Raw genomic sequence first — 21,363 nt, forward strand, 5'->3', positions numbered from 1 at the left:
AAAATTCTACTGCCCGATCCCCAACAGTGAATCTGATTCACGATACAATTCTTATTTAAAGGAAAGGATCCAAGGTGAAGCGAGAGGGAATTTCTAAAAGGCCAGTATGCTTTATAAATCCTTTCATTCCATTGACAGGGTCTCCGTCCATCTTCTCCTGAACCAAATCACCACTGGAGACAAAAGCGAAAAAATGATGGAGAAGAGCCTCGATTCCAGGAGCTGCAGATCAGGAGAAACAAAGTGATGGAACAGGTTAGAAACAGTCTGATTCCAGGTCTGCCAGGGTCCCCGCACCGTTGTCTCTCGCGCTGCGTGGGGTATTACTCGTAGCGCTATGCCTGAGCGAGGGCCCTCTTGCATAGTCCTCGGACACACTCGTGGGAAGCGCCTTCCTGGGAGTTTCTGGGGATACAGAGATGTGGAGTTCACTTCCTCAGAGAACGCAGCAGAGCGAGGGTCATAAAGCTTTTGACCTCGGGTTGATAAAGTAACTGTCCACCATCACCATTTTTGAAATCTGTATTCGTGTCCGAGGGTCGCCTTAAGAAAATTTAACAAACCAGGTGGTTTAAAACACCACAGAAAAAAAAAAAAACAAAAAAAAAAAACACAGAAATGTATTGTCTCCCAGTTCTGGGGGCCAGAAGTCCAAAATGAAGGCATCAGCAGAGTCCCGTTTCCTTTGAAACCCGGAGGGGAATCATTTGCTTCTTGCCGATCTTTGACAATCCTTGGCTTGCGGCTGCGTACTCCGCTTGCTGTCATCCCGTGGTTGTCTTCCTCCAGGGACACCCGTGGTATTGGATTAGGGCCCCATTTGACTCCAGTGTGACCACATCTTAGCTCAACTAGCTGCATTTGCAATGACAGTGTCCCCAAATAAGGTCATGTTCCGAGATACTGGGGGTTAGGATTCCAGCGTATCTTTTTTAAGGGGGGGTACCAAGTTCAACCTGTGAAAGTGGTATATATAAAGGAATTGTATGTCACGGACACATTTTGGGTTTTATATAAAAGTGAGATCACTGAAAGCCCCCTGTCACTCCCAGGGAGGGAAGGACCGCAGCTGAAATGTAAGGCAGGTTATCATCTTTAGGGACACTGGGGTTTCTAATTCTTACTGTTGATCACACAGTCTTTAAATTCTTAGGCTATGTAGAGATTACTCAGCTCAGTTGTTCACCAGCATTTCAAATTTTTGGATTGGGATTGTCTTCCAGGAATATTGGAAGCAGTTAGAGGAAATACGGCAACAGTACCACAATGACATGAAGGAAATTAGAAAGAAGATGGGGAGTGAACTGGAGGTGAATACATTTTTCTCCTAAAGGAAACTTGATTCTACGGACTGAGAGCTAACTAAACTTGTAATAGGAAAGCTAACATTTAATTGAAGCTTTTATAATGGCTTATTTGAGGCTACCCACACTGGTGAGGACATCTGAGACTCTCATTTGGGAATGGATATTATTAAAAATATTCATTGTCTCCCTTGTGAATCAGTCAGTACTCACTGACAGAGCAGCTGCTTTACACCAGAACCAGATTAGAGGCAGAGAGTACGTCTGTGTCCATAAGGGAGGGAACAGGATGAACATTTACTGATTCAGCTATTTTGGAGAAGCCTCATATGCAAGGGTAAGATTCAAAAGTCTGGATAAGGCCACATTTGAGTGCAGTCGACTTGATTGATTCTTGAAAATTCTTTAAAGTTGCTGCATTGGAAACTCATTCTTCCATCTCTCAGATCACTGCTTATTCAATAGAGCTCCAGACGAGATAGCTGGCCTGTGTCTGTGGACCATGTTGCGTGAAAAACACACGAATGTTTGACCATAGAACCACCATCCTGGAGCGCTCCTCCTATAAGAGGCCAGTGGTTCCAAGGCCTGCCGAGGACACGGCTGGCCCCCAGCTCACATGCATGCAGTGGAATTGCCCACACAGCTGGACTTGATTTCTTTCTCCTTCTCCTCCACCCCTGAGGGCACATAGATAAATGAATATGGGTGAAGGGAGCATAGGGAACAATTCAACTATATGTACTTGGGCTTTGAAGCAGAGTCTTCACACACATTATCTTCTTTTACTCCCCATGATAGGGAAGGATAATAACTCATCCAGAGCCACTTTGTTATTATGAGGTGGAGTAAACATCTAATTCTGAAAACTCTTTCTAACATACGCATTCTACTCACAAAGAGTTGGAAAGACATGACACACACGTATGAGCAATGATTGAGTGAGACTGAGTATAATTAAGCTCTGTATGTGCCCAGGAGTAAGGATGAGCCAGGAGAGCATTTTCATGGTCTAATATGGCCCGAGAAGAAGAGCGGAATTTGGGGAGGCAGAGCTGAGGGGGAAGGCATTCTGCAGGAACCACGCAGAGGTCCACAAGGGACTGGTGGCACTGGAGGGGGAAATTTGGAGATGTTTCTCTCCAGAGGACAGGCTGGTTAATGGTGAGGAGCCTCAGCCTTCTTTTTAAGGCACATCTGTGATGGGAAACCCAAGTCCAGGAAGGATGGATAGCAGACTTTTCTAGAGAGACCAGGGAAGATGCAGGTGGGGGATTGCCAAGGGCGGCCACAGGGGAAGGGACCCATAAGGAGGGTGCTGTTCCAGCCACTTTCAATGATGGCGCCTGGGCAGGGGGAGGAGAGCGTTTCCTCACTAGATCCCACTCAAAACTGGCCATGGTCCACACTATGGACTTCAGAGCCCAAAAAGAATTAATCCAATTGACTGTATATAATTTGTACTTTTAGGAGGACTCAAAAATAAGTCATAAAACCTATTTAGTGAAGAAAAGCAACCTGCCCATCCACCAAGAGGCACCTGAGGAAGAAACTCATATGCAGGTGATGGTTATCATGAGGTGATAATGCATTTCCCAGCAAGCTGCCTCTGGCCCAGAGGTTCTCAGCCCTCACTGTGCAGGGGAGCTTAAAAGCTCAGATGCCTGGGCGTCTGCCCAGATGGTCTGTGGGTGGGGCCCAGGCACCCTGTTTGCAGCAGCTGGCTAGGTGATTCGGGGTACAGCCGAGTTTGAAATCTGCTCTCGGGTGTGTATAAGAGCTCAGCATTCTGGATAGTCTTCAAGTCAGGGTCAGACACATTGGTCAGAAGTCTGATGGTTAACGTCTTTCCACTTCAACCTTGTGTTTTTGGTGGGAAGAGAGAACTGGGCAGAGATAAACTATCCCATGGCTCTCCAGAAGCTTTTTGGTTTTTCCCTCCTTGGAGGTCTTTCACCTTTATCTTCAAGGTGCCACAAAGGCTTGGTGAAAGGCAGATGAGGAGGACCCATGTTGAGTGATGACCAAAAGTGTCTTGCCTTGTGAAAAACCTTGGGACCTTCCATGATGTGATGCTGGGAAGCTCTACAGTGGACTGAGTAGGGAGGATGGGGTTCAGGAGCCTAAGATAGTTGTATTTTAAGGAAAATAGAGAAATAGGACACTTTTTCTACAATTGAGACAACCAGACTACACAATCCAATCAGACAGCCAACCTCACAAAGAAAGTAAGATATAAAATCACAGTTCTCTTTCATAGTTCAGGATCTTGCAAGGCAGAAAAACAGCCTTCCCAGGCTTGTGGGGCAAACGGGTTATAGTGAGTCAAGGCAACATATCTTGTATGTGAAGTACCTACCAACGAGGCAGCAATTACTTCTCAAGGAGAGATGATAGAGACCTTCTGTAAAATAGTGGCGAGAAGACAGCATTGAAACACACGCACGCGGGACGCCTGGGTGGCTCAGTTGGTTAAGCAGCTGCCTTCCGCTCAGGTCATGATCCCAGCGTCCTGGGATCAAGTCCCACATCGGGCTCCTTGCTCGGCCAGGAGCCTGCTTCTCCCTCTGCCTCTGCTGCCATTCTGTCTGCCTTTGTTCGCTTGCGCACTCTCTCTCTCTCCCTCTCTCTCTCTCTCTGGCAAATAAATAAATAAAATCTTAAAAAAAAAAAAAAAAGAAACACGCGCGTGCGCGCACACCCACACACCAAGGAGACTCATGCTTCTGGCTGGAGAGGGGTCATACCATTTACTAAAGACTGGGAAGAGTAGGGAGCACGCTTGCTGTGGGAGGCAATCAAGAGTTCCACTTCAGACATCAGTTGAGTGAGAGAAAGTCTGAGGGCTTCAAGGCCTGTTCAGGGTTCTGACTTCACTGCCCCCCGCCCCCAGCTCAGAACACGCTTTCCCCAGACCTTCATATAGGCACAGTACAAGAGCATCCCAGGGGTCATGCCGAATGCCGAGATAGACTTTTCCCGCATTACTCTAAACCTGTGCTCATCTTCTATGCCATTACCCTATTTTATTTCCTTTTATCACCCAGTACTTTCTGAAGTTATGTTGTTAATTTACCGCATGGATTTTATGCCAATAAAATGTAAGTTCCATGTAAGCAGGGACCTTTGGTCACCTTCGCTGTACTAAAGTCCTGTGGAGGACTGTGCCTGGCCCATGGTGGATGCTCAGTGTGGATTTGTGGAATGAATGACAGAGTAAAGGTGTTGCGAAGTATGCGGCTGAGTATGGGAGCCTGCAGCTCAGAGGGGGAGGAAAGAGCCAACCCAGAGACACCTATTTCGGAGTCCTTGCATGAAGGTGGGGCTTCTCTCCACAGGAATGGCTGAGACCGTGCACTGAGGAAGAGAAGGGCCAAGGGCCCAGGACTGGACCCTGAGAAAGCTTAGAACTTCCAGTTCCTTTGACATTCTTGTCATCCACCCACAGTCTTCTTTTTTAGTTTTATTTTTTTTTAAAGATTTTATTTATTTATTTATTTGACAGAGAGAGATCACAAGTAGGCAGAGAGGCAGGCAGAGAGAGAGCGGGAAGCAGGCTCCCTGGTGAGCAGAGAGCCCGATACGGGCTCCATCCCAGGACCCTGGGACCATGACCTGAGCCGAAAGCAGAGGCTTAACCCACTGAGCCACCCAGGGGCGCCCACCCACAGTCTTCTCTTCTTGGAAATTGCCTGTCGATTTTTAGAGCCTTCACCTTCCTTTTTACTCTTATGAGCTGTGCACTTTTCTTGTTTTCCTGATCACCATTGTAAGCTTCTTAAGGAAGGGCTCCCATAGACAAAATTACATTCTTCAATAGATAAAATCTTTTTTAAAGTGGTGGTGGGGGGACACCAGGGTGGCTCAGGCGGTGAAGTGTCAGCCTTCAGCTCAGGTCGTGGTCTCCTGGTCCTGGGACAGAGCCCCGCATCGGGCTCCCTGCTCAGTGGGAAGTCTGTTCTTCCTTCTGCCCCACCTGCCTCCCCCTCTCTCTCAACTAAATAAGTAAAATCTTCAAAACATTCTTGAATTAGCTTAGGTTGTACTGGACCAGAGTGACAAGCACTGTCACATTATAGAGTTTTCTCCATTGCAATGCCCCTGTTCAGTGTATTAATATTTCAAGTTAATGGGTTCTGTGTCCAAGTTTTTAGTGAATTATTATTAACATTCCTTTACAAAGGCATGTTTTTATTCTCAAATTAATCATCGGATTCAACCCAGAAGTCAAATAATATAAATAGACCATGCTGTGAATTCAGGGATTGTGAAACTAATTGTTTGATCAGTATTAAATGCTAGATATTAATTTTTCTCTAAACTTGCAGGACATTGAAAGAGACTTGAAACAAATGAGAGTTCAGAGCATAAAGGAAAGTAAAATTCTAGAACAAAACTGTAAAGCTAAGGTAATAATCATTTGTCTTATGGAGTCATATTAAATAGCTCGCTGGGGGGTCCCCACCTTGCGATCTGGGTTGCCTACAGGATTCTCTCCCCTACTATTTTATGGAATTGCCTAATTCTGTGATGTTTGACTAATGGCTTTAAGTATGCGTAATGTCAAAGAGAGTTGTGATTTTAACATTTTTATTGGATTGCTAAACTAACATTATTCTCCTTGCTTTCTTCTAGAGAGGAGTGAAGTTTGAAATTAGTTTAAACCAATGTATTTCCGATGAAAACACCCTCCAAGAGGAAGAGGTATGCCATTAAGTATGTATTTCCACTAACAGGTATAAGAAAAATGAGTGTCTTAATAGCACATTTAATGAAAATTTCCGTAGGATATAGGGAGAATTTTCTTTAATCCTCCTAGAAGAATCTCTAGTGTTCAAACCAGTCTTCCAAAATGCCTTTTTATCTTCCCATTATCTTTTCATTGAGATTATTCCCTTAGATGGATTATTCCAATTTAATTTACTTTTCTCTTATAAAGGAATTATTTTCCTCATAATACTAACTTCCTTGTCATTGCCAAATTAAAATAAGAGACTTAATTATAGTCAACAACTAATATACTTACCTAAAAAACTGAGCAGATATCCTGAAACCAGGATTTAAGTCTTAAATTAGTTAAGTTTATTTATTTAAGTCTTATTTATTTATTTCAGTCTTAATTAGTTATTGATAACTTTGTGCTGGTCTTTGGGTGAATCTCAATTATGCACTTGGGCTCTCATTGACACAGTGATAAAACACACATATAGTAAACTCAAACCTGATTTTATTACTTGCATTCAACATCGTTTTTAATCCCACTTTTTACCAGACCTACTAACAAATATCAAGATCAACTGATTTGTGTTTCCATTTCACCTTCTCTAACTTTGCTTTTTAAATGACCAAAAGTTATGTGTGTAGATGTAATAGGTTCTGTATCACATCTGATACTCAATTTCTTTCTTTCATGTTCTTCATTAGCACAAAAATGTTTAATGTTATCATTTCTTTCTGATTTTTTGTTTTGAATAGATTTCACGTTTTAGAGCAGTTTTGAGTTCATGGCAAAAAGGAGCAGAAGGTGCAAAGGTTTCCCATCTATTCCTGGTCCCCTCATATGCACAGTCTCCCCCCCAACTGGGGTGGAACATTTGTTATGACTGATGGGCTCAGATGGACACATCATAATCAACCAAGTCCACAGTTCACATTGGGGTTCACTCTTGGTGCTGTACTTTCTATGGGTTTTGACATAACAACCCGTATCCATCATTATGGTACCACACAGAATAGTTTCACTGCCCTAAGAATCCTCTGTGCTCTACTTACCTTTGAGATTTTTCCTACCATTTGGTCACATAGGGATTTCTCAGAGTGGTGACTGTGAACTCTTACCTCTTTGAGCATTCCGCATCTTGGTGTCCCAGAACCAGGAGGATCAAAGGGGGCCTGTTTCTGGGTTGGAGCCACAGTGCTCCCATGAAGCCAGGAGCTGAGGCTGGCCTGGTGGTATGACGGGGTGGAGTCAACAGGTTTTTTTTTTTTTTTTTAAGATTTTATTTATTTATTTGTAAGAGAGAGAGAGAGCGAGCGAGTACAGGCAGACAGAGTGGAAGGCAGAGTCAGAGGGAGAAGCAGGCTCCCTGCGGAGCAAAAAGCCCGATGTGGGACTCGATCCCAGGACGCTGGGATCATGACCTGAGCCAAAGGCAGCTGCTTAACCAACTGAGCCACCCAGGCATCCCTGGAGTCAACAGTTTTATCTTCCAGGATGTTCACCCTTTGTTACTCGATGCTTTGGTGTGCTTGAAACAGAGTGATCATTTTAGTATTGATCAGGGAGTGTCAGGAGGAGTTTTAGGGACCCATATTGGCAATGTTGTGCACCTAAAGCAGGGCGTGGACAAGACAACCTTGAGAGTTCTGTAGGATGGAACCTCAGGAGAATTTTATTGAAGGCAGCAAGTCTGGATAAAATCAAGTTGCCACATGATCGGTGCTTGTCACTGTCGACAAGTAGAAGAAATTAACACACTCCTGTTTCTATCTTGTTCCAACATAGTTCCACTTTTAAAGTGTTATAATTTGGGGCGCCTGGGTGGCTCAGTGGGTTAAAGCCTCTGCCTTCGGCTCAGGTCATGATCCCAGGGTCCTGGGATCGAGTCCGCATCGGGCTTTCTGCTCTGCAGGGAGCCTGCTTCCTCCTCTCTCTCTTTCTCTCTGCCTACCTCTCTGCCTACTTGTGATCTCTTTCTGTCAAATAAATAAAAATAAATAAATAAATAAATAAATAAATAAATAAATAAAAATCTTAAAAAAACAATAAAGTGCTATAACTTATTGGTTTAATATACATATACTGAATACTTACCATATGCCTTGGGAAATGTCATTACTGGAAACACACAAAAAATTTTTAACATACTTTTTTTCTCAAAAATATGCCTTGTCATGAAACACTGTGGCCTTGCTTTAGGCAATGGATGTGAGCAATAAAACTGTGACCTTTGAGGATGGCATGAAGCTTAAGGAATATAAATGTGTGAAGGAGTATGAAGAGTATACAGACAAAGCATTTGAAGAACTCTTTGGCCCAGAAGCAGGTATGTGTCGTGGCCCTTGGAAGCCAGAGATGAGAAGGGATATTTTACCAGCAGTCCATCACAGTCCCCGTCCTCACTCACCTGCAACGCCACTGTCCCTTTGCTGGGCAGAGCGCCTGGTCCTCTGCCACCTGAGACCCAGGCCTTGCTCTGTGCTGTCCCCAGCCAGCAGCTCCATGCCATCCTCTTTCCTCATTATCTGCTGGAAGGCTCCATGGACAAGTCCCACTAGCCTCGCAAACTCTGCATTTGTCCACTTGAATTTCAGAGCTTTTTCTTCCCGATGATCTTTAATTTTGGGTATGGCCAGCAGCAGCCTGGCAGTTCCTGCTGTTCAGCTGGGGTGGGCTCTGCCCTCAAATGTCTCTGGAGTTTTCCTCCTTCGTTCCCCCTGCCAGTGGTTTCGGGCCCTGTCACCTCTCAGCGGCGTAGTGAGGTAGTGAGTGCGTGCACTTTGGAGATAGACGGGAGTTTGGAAGCTGGCGCTGCCACTTTCTGACCAGGTGGCCTTCCACAAGTGACTGCAGTGCTCTGAATCTCAGCTTCCTCTAGGAATGGGGATAACCGGACTTGCCACACAGGTTTATTGGGGGATGAAAGTGAAGTTTGATATATAAACACCTGGCACAGAGTGGGTGCTGAATAAATGCTATTTCTAATTTGCTCTTTTCTTGCCTCTCATCATACTGCCTTGTTCTCCTATGTGTTTTCTTTTCTCTAGTATCTCCCCCTTCATTCTCTAAGTGGCTGCTGAGTTAGCTTGTTATATTAGTCTTCTACTTCAACTTTTTTGAGTAATGCCAGCAGGATTCCCCATTGTCCATTCCACATATTATCTTATTTAACGCTGTGGAGCCCGATCCTTTGGTGACCCTCCTTTTCTGCCCCAGCACCCCCTTTCTTCCCACTGATGATGGGATCCAGACAGCCTCCCAGAGCACCCCTCTCTCTTAGAGCTGTGTGAGCATTTACATACCCTGGCTTGGCGCAGGTTCTTCTTCCTGGAATAATCCATCTCACCTCATTTCCATCTCGAAAAACCTTCATTCAGTTCAGCAGGCATCTTATGGAGATTCTCCCATGTGCACAGACTGTACTAGGTGGTGGGGATCTCAAAGATGAATGAAAACGGGGTCCACCCTCAACATCACTGTGGGGCTGTGAGCCAAAGAAAGGAGGCATAAAACATGTTTTCTGAGCCCAGATCCTGATCATCGTTAGAGCACCAGCTGGCTAAAGTCAGGGAGGTACTCACTCCTACAGAGCCTGGCCTGCTAAAAGCTTGGGCTCTACCCTGTGTGCTGACCTTTGGTCAATGGGAATTAACTCCTATCTGTGATGGAGAAAGATCGTGCTGGCCGCAGTGTCCGGAGGGTGTGGGGTGGCGGGACTAATGGCAGGAGGATAGCAATCCAGGTGGGAGATGACAGGTGCATACGGCAGAGCAGTGTGGTGAGAATAGACACAAAGGGCGGACCACTGAGTATGGGGGTTGAGGAAGAGAAGGAGGTCAAAGACCCTCTTGTTTTCTAATCCAGATGGATGAAGCTGTCACCAACCAAACAGGCACACACATCATGCAGAGGAAGGTGAGGGGACATAGTTTAACACTCTAGATTTGGGACATATTGGCGTTTAGGTCTTTACGAACCTCAGATGGAGATGCCTAGAAGATGCTAGCTATGTGAGACCGAAGCTCTGGGGCAAATCAGGGTTTCCTTAGCATACACAAGGTAATATCATAATTGCCTTAGTGATAGTTGAAATACCTAGGCAGAGGGGCTAGAGTGAGAAGGAAATGGAGCTTAGGACAGACCTTAGCAATGTTTAGACAAGGTTTGGGGAAATCCAGAGAGAGCGAAGCCAAAGGAGGAGAGGAAGTTCTAGAAGAAGGTGCAGGGTTGGCAGCATTAACTAGAAGAGAAAGGCCAAGTGAGGTGGGTTGAATAACAGCCAACATTTTGGCCACCAGGATCCCTTAGTGGCCTGAGCGAAAGTTCCAGTGAAAGTGATGAATTCCAGAGTTATTCTTTGTGTAAGTTTGCTGGGAAGAGGAGATCATGAGTTATAGGTCTCAAAAGAGATAGCTGCCCCCCCCTTTTAAGTTAAAATGATCTCCGTTTCATACTGAAAATTGTCTTTTAACTTGTCTGCATTTTTATAATTATAATCCAGGTTGAAAATAATTTTCCACAGGATTTGGCCATCTTATGTCTTTTGTGAATTATGTGCTCTTAACTTTCATCCCTTTATCCACTGAAAATGGCATTTATTTTTTTTTTCCTTTATAAGACTCTTCAAGTTAAAGCTTTACCTGTAATATGTATTGCAAATATTTTTGCCATTTGGTTTTCAGATCTCATCTCCAGTAACAGCAGCAAATGTGTGTGTGTACATATATAATTTAGGAATAAACTTTACAAGGATTATGTAGAGCATGTGAAGAATACTATGAAAACTTACTGAAGTATTTACAGATCACGTGAATAAATGGGGATACATACATTGTCATGCATCAGAAATATTCTTTCCAAATAAATGTATGGAATTTTTCCATTTTCAATCAAAATAATCAAAGCCACAAATAAAATGGAGACATCTTGGCATATTGGAGAATCTTAGAGACTCTTAAATCGACAAATTTAGAAAAGAAGAGCAGGGAAGGGGCACATACACTTTCAAATATCAAAATATATTCTGTAAATTATAAAACAATATGACACTAGCACCAGAAGATCAGTGAGAAGAAGAAATAGTTTAGAAACAAATCCTAGGATGGATAGTTATTTGCTGTATGTTGAAAGTTACATCAAAGTCAGTGGGAAAGAAGGGCTCAGTCAGATAAATGCTGCTAAGCCAGTTGGTTAACAATTTGGGAAAAATTGTGAAATCAGACCTTATATAATGATACAACATAATACATTTTTAAAGAACCAAAGAGTTTATATATAAAATAAAGTTATATGTTAGAAAATGAATTAAAAGAACAAGCAAAATCAATTGGCAACCTATGGAATGGGAGAAGATATTTGCAAATGACGTATCTGATAAAGGGTTAGTTTCCAAAATATATAAAGAACGTAAAAATATCAACCCCCCACCAAAATGAAAAATCAAATTAAAAAAAGGGCAGAATGGGCCACCTGGGTGGCTCAATGGGTTAAAGCTTCTGCCTTCAGCTCAGGTCATGATTCCAGGGTCCTGGGATCGAGCCACTCATCGAGCTCTATGCTCACCAGGGAGCCTGCTTCCACCTCTCTCTCTGCCTGCCTCTCTGCCTACTTGTGATCTCTGCCTGTCAAATAAATGAATAAAATCTTTTTTAAAAATGGGCAGAAGACATTAAAAGACATTTTCCAAAGCAGACAGACAGATGGCTAACAGATACATAAAAAGATGCTCAGTATCACTGGTTATCAGGAAATGCAAATCAAAACTACAATGGATGTCACCTTACAGCTGTCAGAATGGCTAAAACCAACAAGAAGAGAAACAACAGGTGTTGGCAAAGATGTGGAGAAAGAACCCTCTTGCACTGTTGGTAGGAATGCAAACTGGTGTAGTCACTTTGGAGAACAGTATGGAGATTTCTCAAGAAGTTAAAAATAGAGCTATCCTATGATCCAGCAATCATACTACTAGGAGTTTACTCAAAGGAAGACATGCACCTCAAAGCTTATAACAACATTATCTACAATAGCCAAATTATGGAAATGGCCCAAGTGTCCATAGGCTTAGGAATGGGTAAAGATGTGGTATATTTATATATACAGTGGAATATCAGCCATCAGAAAGAATGAAATCTTGCCATTTGCAATGGCATGGGTGGAGCTAGAGAGTGTTAGGCTAAATGAAATAAGTCAGAGAAAGACAAATGTCGTATGTTCTCACTCATATGTGGAACTTAAGAAACAAAACAAATGAATGAAGGGGACAAAAAGAGTGAGAGAGAGAAGTAAACCAAGAAACAGAACCAGGAAACTATAGAGAACACACTGATGGTTACCAGACAGGAGGTGGGTGGGGGATGGGTTAAATAGGGGATGGGGATTAAGGAGGGCTTAATGAGATGAGCACTGGCTGTGTAACTGCTGAATCATCATATTGCACACCTGAAACGAATATTACACTGTATGTTACCTAACTGGGATTTAAATAAAAACTTAAAAAAAAAAAGAAAATGAAATAAAAGAAAATATAGGTGAGTTTGTTTTTGTGGGGTTTTTTGTTTTGTTTTGTTTTTTTGGATAAGGAAGACCTAGCTATTCAAAATACGTGGAGCACAATCATGAACAAATTAGTAATAGATTCCACTTAAGCAGGGAAAAGCTTTGGTGAAGCAATAATACTAGCTCCTAGAATTGTCACCTTCAATAGTTTATCTAGTAAAAATCATGAACGTCCATAAACATTTAGTTGCAGTGATTTCCTTATAGTATTATTTATAATAGTGAAAAATGGCTAGAAAACAAAACACGCAACCATGAAAAATTAAATTATAATACGCTCATGAACAGAATACTGTATTCGCTTTAAAATGGTTGTATGGGGGCACCTGGGTGGCTCAGTGGACTAAGCCTCTGCATTCGGCTCAAGTCATGATCTCTGGGTCCTGGGATCCAGCCCCGCATTCAATATTCAAGGGGAAAGTTTTGAAATTTTCATGGTCTCTAGATGGTGAGATCATGGGTGATTTTCGTATGTCCTATATTGAGACATTGTATTAAATAAAAAGATTTTTTAAATTAAGATAACAGAACTCAGGGTGTCTCGGTTGTACAGTCAGTTGAGTGGCTGACTCAGTTTCCTGGCTCAGATCTGATCTCAGGGTCATGAGACCCAGTCTTGTGCTCAGCGTGGAGTCTGGGTTTCTCCCTCCCTCTCCTTCTGCCATCCCCCAACCCCTGACTCTCACTCTGTCTCTCAAATAAATAAATAAATCTTAAAAAGAAAAAGGTAATAATTGATTGCATTTCTATGGAAACTGAAGTAAAATGCTCAGGGATGCCTCACAGAATGTGTCCATTCTTGTTACTAATACTTGTTTGCATTTAGATATATTACCTGGTCACTCAAATGTCAATAATAAAAATGAAACAATTTTTAAGCATGTTGATAATTTTAGTCTTGTAAACTAAAGTATATCTTAGTCCATTTGGGCTGCTTTACAAAATGCCATTAACTCTGTGACTTTAAACAACAAATATTTACTTCTCATAGTTCTGGAAGCTGGAAATTCCAAGAGCATAGTGCTGACAGATATGGTGTCTGGTGAGGGCCCACTGCCATGTTTTCACTATGTCCTCACTTAGCAGAAAGGGTAAGGAGCTTTGTGGGGGTCTCTCTCTCTCTCTTTTTTTTTTTTTTTTTTTTTTAAGATTTATTCATTTATTTGTTTGACAGAGATCACAGTAGGCAGAGAGGCAGGCAGAGAGAGAGAGGAAGGGAAGCAGGCTCCATGCTGAACAGAGAGCCCAATGCGGAGTTCGATCCCAGGACCCTGGGATCTTGACCTGAGCTGAAGGCAGAGGCTTTAACCCACTGAGCCACCCAGGCGCTCCGTTTGGGGTCTCTTTTATAAGAGTGTGAAGCCCATTCCCAAGGATTCTACCCTCATGGCCTCGTCACCCCCCAAAGACCCCACCACCTCCTAATACCATCGCATTGGGCCTTAGGTTTCAACATAGGACTCTGGGGAGAGGTTGGACACAGCATTCAGTCTGTAACAATGTATATTAGAATAAGTTGGTAATTTCTCTGTTTTTGAGGGTACCCACAGGTGGACGACCTCTCGATTTCCTAAGAACTCTTTGGTGCAATTAGTTGTGCTTTGACTGCTTTTAAATTAATGAGTTATTTTCTCATACCCAGAGTTGTTCATTCAAGACCCTGGTGCCGCTGCAGAGAGCAGGAGACGGTGGGACGCGCGAGCTCCTCCGACTCTGCTGGAGATGATGACAGCGGGTGACGTCCCCTCCACCTGCTCCACTGGGCCTGAGGGTGAATCCACACCCTGACTCCATAGTTCTCTTTTCAGTACAATCCCTATAGATTTGGTATCAAATATCTTCCAAAGATAATGTTTTGGTCTCTCCCTCACCTCCTGAGAAACTTGCCTGCTAAGTACCCTGGACAACTGACCACCCCAGATATGAGAATATAAAGGAGGAAAGATCTAGAATCCCACCTCCCTTGCAGTTGAGGGAGATTGTCTAAGAAAGAGCGGTTGGCTTGACCTGTCTTCCATGCTAGCCCAATTATTTCCTTGGAATTTCTTGGAGGGGTTGTTTTTTTCCATCAATAAAATCTGAATTAAGATAATAGCTATCCCACAAGGTTTAGAGTTAGCAGTACAAAAATACATACAAAATTGCTTTGTAAGCCAATGTGCTATTTAAATGTTAAGAGTGTTTAGAATAGGATGATATTTCCCACCGAAATTCCTCCATTTACATTTGAGCTTCTGGCATAGTCTTTGCATAAGAGAAGTTCACAGCAACATCTGGGTGTTCTTTTTACAGATGGTGAGGACTTTTATTACTTATTTCCTATGTTTCTCTTGATAACATGGGGCCAGGGGAGAACTAAAATTTATACCCCTTTTATAAATTGGAAAATACAAGTGTATCATTGACATTTGTAAGTATGTGAACTAACTTACATTTGTACCATTTCAAAACACTGAAGGCCTCAAACTTGCAAGAAAGGGCTTGCAAATGTAGCAATTTAATCCATTCTAAGCCGGTGAGACAGTGAGACCAGTTTAAAATAGGTAGAATAGAAAATTTGACACACTAAAGTGTTTGCAAAGCAAGGGACTTTCATACCCATCAGCCGTGTGACGTAAGTTACTAAAATATTCTCTATCTCCATTTTCTTACTGGTAACACGAGGGGTGGGAACAAGCTACCTCCAAGGTTCTCACGTTCTGTGATTTTATACGAAGCCAGATGAACCATTTTTATTTCCAGTAACACAGTCTCCTCCTCAGGTGGCCAAGGGATGGTGACCTCAGGCATTCCAGAAAACAGGAGACGGTGGCGGCATGAAGCGCCTGGAGCTTTAATGAATGCTTGGGCTGCAGCACGTCTGACAAGTAGCTCGTTTTCTGCCCACAAAGGTGAATGGGGTACGTAGTTTATTTTTTAAGAACATAACCAGTCCCCTGGGTACTGTTCTCAGAGCCCTGTGAATTCGGACAGGGGATAAAAATACCTTCAGCCTGGATAGAGAACTGGAAAGGGTTCAGCCTCTTCAGAAGCTGATTTGCCTTGTCCAAGTCTGTTCCAAATGCCACCAACCCAAGACTGGAACTTCCCAGAAGAATGGGGTAATTCACTTTAACAGATCAGTTGACAACTGATGAAAGTGAATAGGGCAAGTGGCTTTGTAGGTGGTAAGCGGGTACTGCTTAGCTCTACCTGACAGTATGTTTCTGACAGCTACTCGACAGGCTCAAATTGCTATTCTATGGGCAATGAAAATACATTGTCATATAGTTTCTGGGCTTTGGGGGAGGGTTTTGTTTTATTTTATCTCTGACTCTTTGCAAGATGAAGCTGGTATTTATGGGAAGCCAACCATCCTTTCCCAAGTTTGAGGGAATTCATGTCGTGGGGATTTTGTCTTGGGAAGGCGTGCAGGTGTGCGGCGCTTAGGGACCCGTGTTTCAGGAATGCGAGATTGAGGTGATGAGGAGGCAGAGATACAAACTAGGTGTAACGGAGGCTGTTAAGTACTTACAAAATTAAGGAACAATACAAAAATATGTACCACCCTGAGGATAATGTAAGAGAAGTATGATTGCCCAAGAGTGGGTCTGCCGGCTTGTGAAGCCTAAACTCCACAATCTTTGGGAAATCTGTTAAAAGTATTCCAAGAACGTCCAGAAGGATGAATGTGTTGGGAGGGGAGGACTTGCAGATACACAGGCCTGTGGCAGACTCTGAGAAAACTGGTTGGACTGAAATCTAGGAGCAGGGGAGGGGCCCAGGGTCCCTGAGTATATAAAGTCCTTCGAAATCCTTCACTCTTACAACTTCTATCAGTTATCATGCTGGTGCTTAAAAGTTAAGGGGAGAGAGAGGAAGAAAGGAAGAAACTGCCCTTGGGACCCTCTTTCTACTACACTCAAATTACAAGAAGCTGTGTTTTGTCTGTTTGCTTCCTTCCCTTCCATCCTGGGATATAAGCCTTGTCCCTAAGGATGGGGCTGGAGGCGCTGAGGAGGAACATTTGGGCTGACCTGGCTTGGCCTGGAAGCCAAGGGCTGGAACCCTAGGGCAGGTGTGAAGGATGGCATTCATTTCTCAAGACACTGAGATGGGGTCATACTTGGTGACTTTGATGTTTTTTCTTGAATTTGTTCCTGGGTGTCTTAGAAAGAGTCACAGAAAAGTCTTCATTTGGTCTGTCATGCCAAATTAATTCATTCATTAACTTCTGTATCTTTATATGGATGGTTTTACATTGGGCGCATATGAGCAATTTATCTGTCAAGTGAGATTGGAAATAGGAATGTGCCTCCCAAGGTGCATTCAAAGCAGAGTACAGATGTTTTCTTTTACAGCCTGCTAAGGTGCTGCCCTCCCCCAACTCCAGCTGTGCTCTGCGTCTAACTATGGTTGGCCTCTTGATTTCCTGTCCCTGGTCATCTTTTCTTACTTTAGCTCTACCCTTTGCAGCCTTGCTGGGTAATCTACCTAAAATGGACCAAATCTCCTTTCAGCTTAAAATCCTGCCAAAGATGCCCTCTTACCCTCAGGATAAAATCAGTCTCTTGCAGACTCTGAAGACTGGCATGGCCCATTGCAATGTTAGGCTTGCTAGTGTTTCTACCTCAGCAGATGCTCCTCCCTCGGCTTAGAAGGCCGGCCTCCTTTTGCCAGGATAATTCCTCTTGCAAGATTTCCCTCTGATGAACCTCTTCCCATTTCTGTCACTATGTGTCATAGTGGGTGGTGAGGTGGTGAAGTGTGGGTATCCTTCTCTCCCTGGTTTTCCCTGTACTACCTGATGGGGCTTTGTAAAGGGGTCTAGAATGATGTAGATCCTTAAGTGCTCTTTTGTATGATTGGAAGACCCTGTCACCATATTAATATACTTCTCTTCAATCCAAAAAAATTCTAGGAAGTCTTCAAGTTTGTCTAGTCTCTCCCTGCCTTTTTCTTTTCTTTTTAAATTTTTATTTATTTGCCAGAGAGAGAGAGAGAGAGAGCACAGGCAGGGGGGAGTGGTAGGCAAAGGGGGAAGCAGGCTCCCTGCTGAGCAAGGAGCCCAAGGTAGGACTTGATCCCAGGATCTGGGATCATGACCTGAGCCAAAGACAGATGCTCAACCGACTGAGTCACCCAGGCATCCCTTCCTGCCTTTTTGTCAGCTGCTTCTCACAATTTCATAGTCATTCAGTCTCATACTCAAATTTGTTCATATTCAAATATTTTTGTTAAATGCATGAAATAGTGACATTTCAGCACTATATTTATCATTTAAATTCAGGTCATAAAAGGATGCAGTATTTTTATTTGAATTTTTAATGATTGCTACGAAAAAACTGGATGTCAAACTATTTCCTGTGTTCCATGGATGGGGAACCACTGTTTTAAATGATTAAGAAAGATCTGAGCAAGCTTCCCTTGCATCACTCTAGGCTTGGCTTTGCTGCTTAATACCCCACAAGACACTGTAATTCTCTGATCATAAAAATAACGTTCACTTTAATTTCTGATTCTTATTATCTTTCTTCCCCACTAGACTCTAAGCTTACAAGAGCTTTGTCTTGATTACCACACTGTTTCATCTCTCTCTGTCCCTAGTGCCTAGAACTTAGCAGGTGGCCATTATCTTTATGAATGAACATAAAACCATAGCACGTTTTTAGTATTACTTTATGCAAAGGCATGTGATTACTAATAGTTGTATTGCCGTTAAGTTGGATAGGGAAATTATAATGTGAAAAATAGTTCTTACAACTGTGTAGACTTTTCATGAAGACTTCCTGTGTGTGTAAGTTTTAATAACTTTGACTGCAGGAATAACAGACACAGTGTATAAAGGTTTTCAAGAATTAGCTATTAGTCATATATTTAAGCATGATTCATAGGTCCTCCATCACTGTTTAGCTTAAACTTCCAACTCCTTGAAAATAAATTGCTTTCATGTTTTGAGCCCTGCATTCCGTTAAAAGTGAAACTTTATCAGCTACCTATTTAATTTGTCCTAACTTCAAGTTTAAGATAGGAAGACTTTGTAAAATCCTCTTTGATGATTTTTACTAGTAAAAACCACACTCTTATTATAAGGACAAGTTGGTTTTTTTTTTTTAATGTGTGCATAATTAATTCAGGTCAGTAAGTTTGTTTACAGTTTAACCACTCCAAGGGGATCCTTGGTGGGAAGGTAACCTCCATTTTTCTTGTGCAAGTTTTCAGGCCATATGGTTGCCTTGGTAACATCATAGATGCACACCCCAATAACAGCTAATTTACATTTCTATAGTTAGCTATTCATTCTTTCTCCTATCCTGCTAAACAAAAAATAAAAGCCTCCTAAAATTGTCTTCCTAAAACAGAAAAACAAAAACTATGATTCCCACACCAACTGGAGTACTCAAGCTGCTATTAAGTAGCCAGACTCCCTCATAGATGAGATACATCAGTCAACTCATTTATTTTATAATGCAGTGTAGGAAATAATATAGGCTATGATTTAGGATGACACATATTATTAGAAATAGGGAAATATTTAAGTACAGTGTGGTAAAATTTCTACTTATAGTTTGTCCATGAATAGTCAGCTTATCAAAAAAAAAATAGGCACACTTTTAATTTTTTAATTTCAACTTTGGAGAAAAGTTCCTATTTCTAATCCCACTTGTTAGCAGTGGGTAGGAATTTTTTGTTTTGTTTTTTTTCCTGGAGACTAATGTGAAACGCAGTTTAGCCTGGTAGGAACCAGATGGTTACAGAGTGCAGGTGGGGGAGGCAGATTCTGGTAGGTGACCAAAATGAGCATGTGCTTTGCTCCTCCCTGTATCTCTGCCCTTTGCAACATGACTTTGCAGCTCCTCCAGCATTAAATGGCTTCTTTCCCCTCCACTTGGATCTCAACTGGCTTTTGTGATTTGTGTGCCTGAGAAGAAAGGAATAGAAGCAGTGGTGTGCCAAATCTGAGTATTCAAGGAGCTTTTGCCTTTTTTTTTTTTTTTTTTTTGGAAACCTGTCTATCTCTCAGCTAGCTCCAGTTGGCCTGCTGGAAAATGAGAGACCAGTGGAAAAGAGAGACAAGCCATCCCAAGAGAGGCCATAGCAGGCCAGCCAGCCTTCCTCCAGCTGCTCTGGCAAGTGACTGCACATGGGTGACTGGGTCCAACAGAGACTGGAAGGAGCCAGCCAGCTAAGCCCAGCCCAAACTGCCTAATGGCAGAATAGAGACCTCCATAAATGGCTACTGTTTTAAAGTACCAAGTTACGTGGTGGTTTATTCCGGAAAAGCCAACTAATATAGACATGCGTAGCAAAATTCCCCAAGTGGGAGTTGAAAGTAGGCTAGACATAGACTATGCTGACAATGTTTTGAAGCCAGCATTTTTAATTCTTCTGTGAACTCTTTTAGCTTCTGAGATTTTAGGAAAATCTGTCTCTACATTGCTCTTGACTGCAGCAAGGTTGAAGTTATGTAGGAAAAAAACCTGACATCATCTCTGTTTTAATGGAAACAATTTGAAGGTTTACCTTCATGGGTGATGTCCAGTACAGGATTTGGGATATATACCCTACATTGTGTACACAGGCTGGGAGACTTTAATCTCTCTGTTATTTCTTTAACAGTGGGAACATTAGAACAAAGCCTTCCTAAAGAAGATGAGGGGAGTATGGAAATGGCCTCTGGCATTGAAGTAGACAAGGAACAACCAAGATCTGATGATGATGATACGTAAGTAGGTCCTGTCTGGATACCTGAATGAAGCACTGGTGGAAAGTTAAAATGCTATTGCTGAGATATGGACAATAGTCTCAGACCTAGCTGAGGAGACCAAGTTTCACTCACACAAGGGTTTGTTTCTGGGCTCTCTGTTCTTTCCCAATGACATCACTTCCTATCTCAGCATGAGTGATATTCCATCTTAAATTACTGTGCCTTTACCATATCTTTTGGTATCTGGTAGGCCTAGTCCCATACCTGCTTCTAGTCTCCATATCTTTTTCTTCAAAATTATCTTGGCTGTTGTTGCCCTTTACTTACCACATTATCTTTGCATTTTCTTGTAAAGTGTCATGAAAAACTTTGTTGGGATTCTGAAAATGGGATTACATTTGTTGATTAATTTATAGGATTTGACATCCTTACGATCATAAATCGGAACATCCATGAATGTAGTATAGCTCGGCGTCTCTTTATGTCTTTTCTTAAAATATCCTTTGGCATTTTTGTAAATTTTATTCACAACAGAGGTACCACTTAACTTGGTGGTTGTTGCTGTTGTCATTTTTGATGGAGCTGTTTTTCTTTCACTGTGTTTCAACTTGGCTACTACTAGCATATGGAATATTATTGATGTTGTATCTTGTAACCTTACTGAACTCTTTTATTAGTCCTAAAATTTGGAATCCTTTGAATTTTAAAAATTTTATAATTTACTTTTTAAATAGGTAATACCATCACATGGCTTCAAATTCAGAAGTTATACTCTTTTCATAGTCTTCTTGCTATCTCTTTACCTCAGCCACACCATTCCCCTTCTAGAATCAACCAGTTGGATATGCCTCCTGTGCACATTTCTCCTGAGGAATTCCACTAAGCTGTAAGCCAAAATGTAGATCTTTATATGTGTGTATTTTTTCTTTTTTTATAGAAACAGTTTCCTAACATACATGCTATCCTGCCATTTTCTTCTATCACTTACCACTGTAGCCTGAATACCTATCATAATATACAAATAGTAGTATACATGCAGTTTAAATACCCAGGAAAGTCAAGTATTAGGTCGAATAATATGGATGTTTGTAATTGGC

At 42.2% G+C, this 21,363-nt stretch overlaps 1 protein-coding gene across 4 annotated transcripts in view; it reads left to right on the forward strand.

Annotated features, from left to right (window-relative positions):
- NEK5 (NIMA related kinase 5) overlaps positions 1–21,363 on the forward strand; it is a 71,755-nt gene that overhangs the window by 28,900 nt on the left and 21,492 nt on the right. For 3 of the 4 annotated variants that reach the window (XM_082701292.1, XM_082701291.1, XM_082701290.1), the window contains exons 14-21: positions 139–255; positions 1,224–1,310; positions 2,775–2,867; positions 5,633–5,713; positions 5,940–6,008; positions 8,224–8,350; positions 15,342–15,479; positions 20,179–20,284. In XM_082701292.1, coding sequence (XP_082557418.1) covers positions 139–255; positions 1,224–1,310; positions 2,775–2,867; positions 5,633–5,713; positions 5,940–6,008; positions 8,224–8,350; positions 15,342–15,479; positions 20,179–20,284 — 818 coding nt within the window. The remainder of the gene's footprint in view (positions 1–138; positions 256–1,223; positions 1,311–2,774; positions 2,868–5,632; positions 5,714–5,939; positions 6,009–8,223; positions 8,351–15,341; positions 15,480–20,178; positions 20,285–21,363) is intronic. The other variant, XM_082701293.1, reaches the window with a different exon arrangement.

This window comes from Mustela nivalis, assembly GCF_964662115.1.
Source record: "Mustela nivalis genome assembly, chromosome: 15".
Classification (NCBI taxonomy): domain Eukaryota; kingdom Metazoa; phylum Chordata; class Mammalia; order Carnivora; family Mustelidae; genus Mustela; species Mustela nivalis.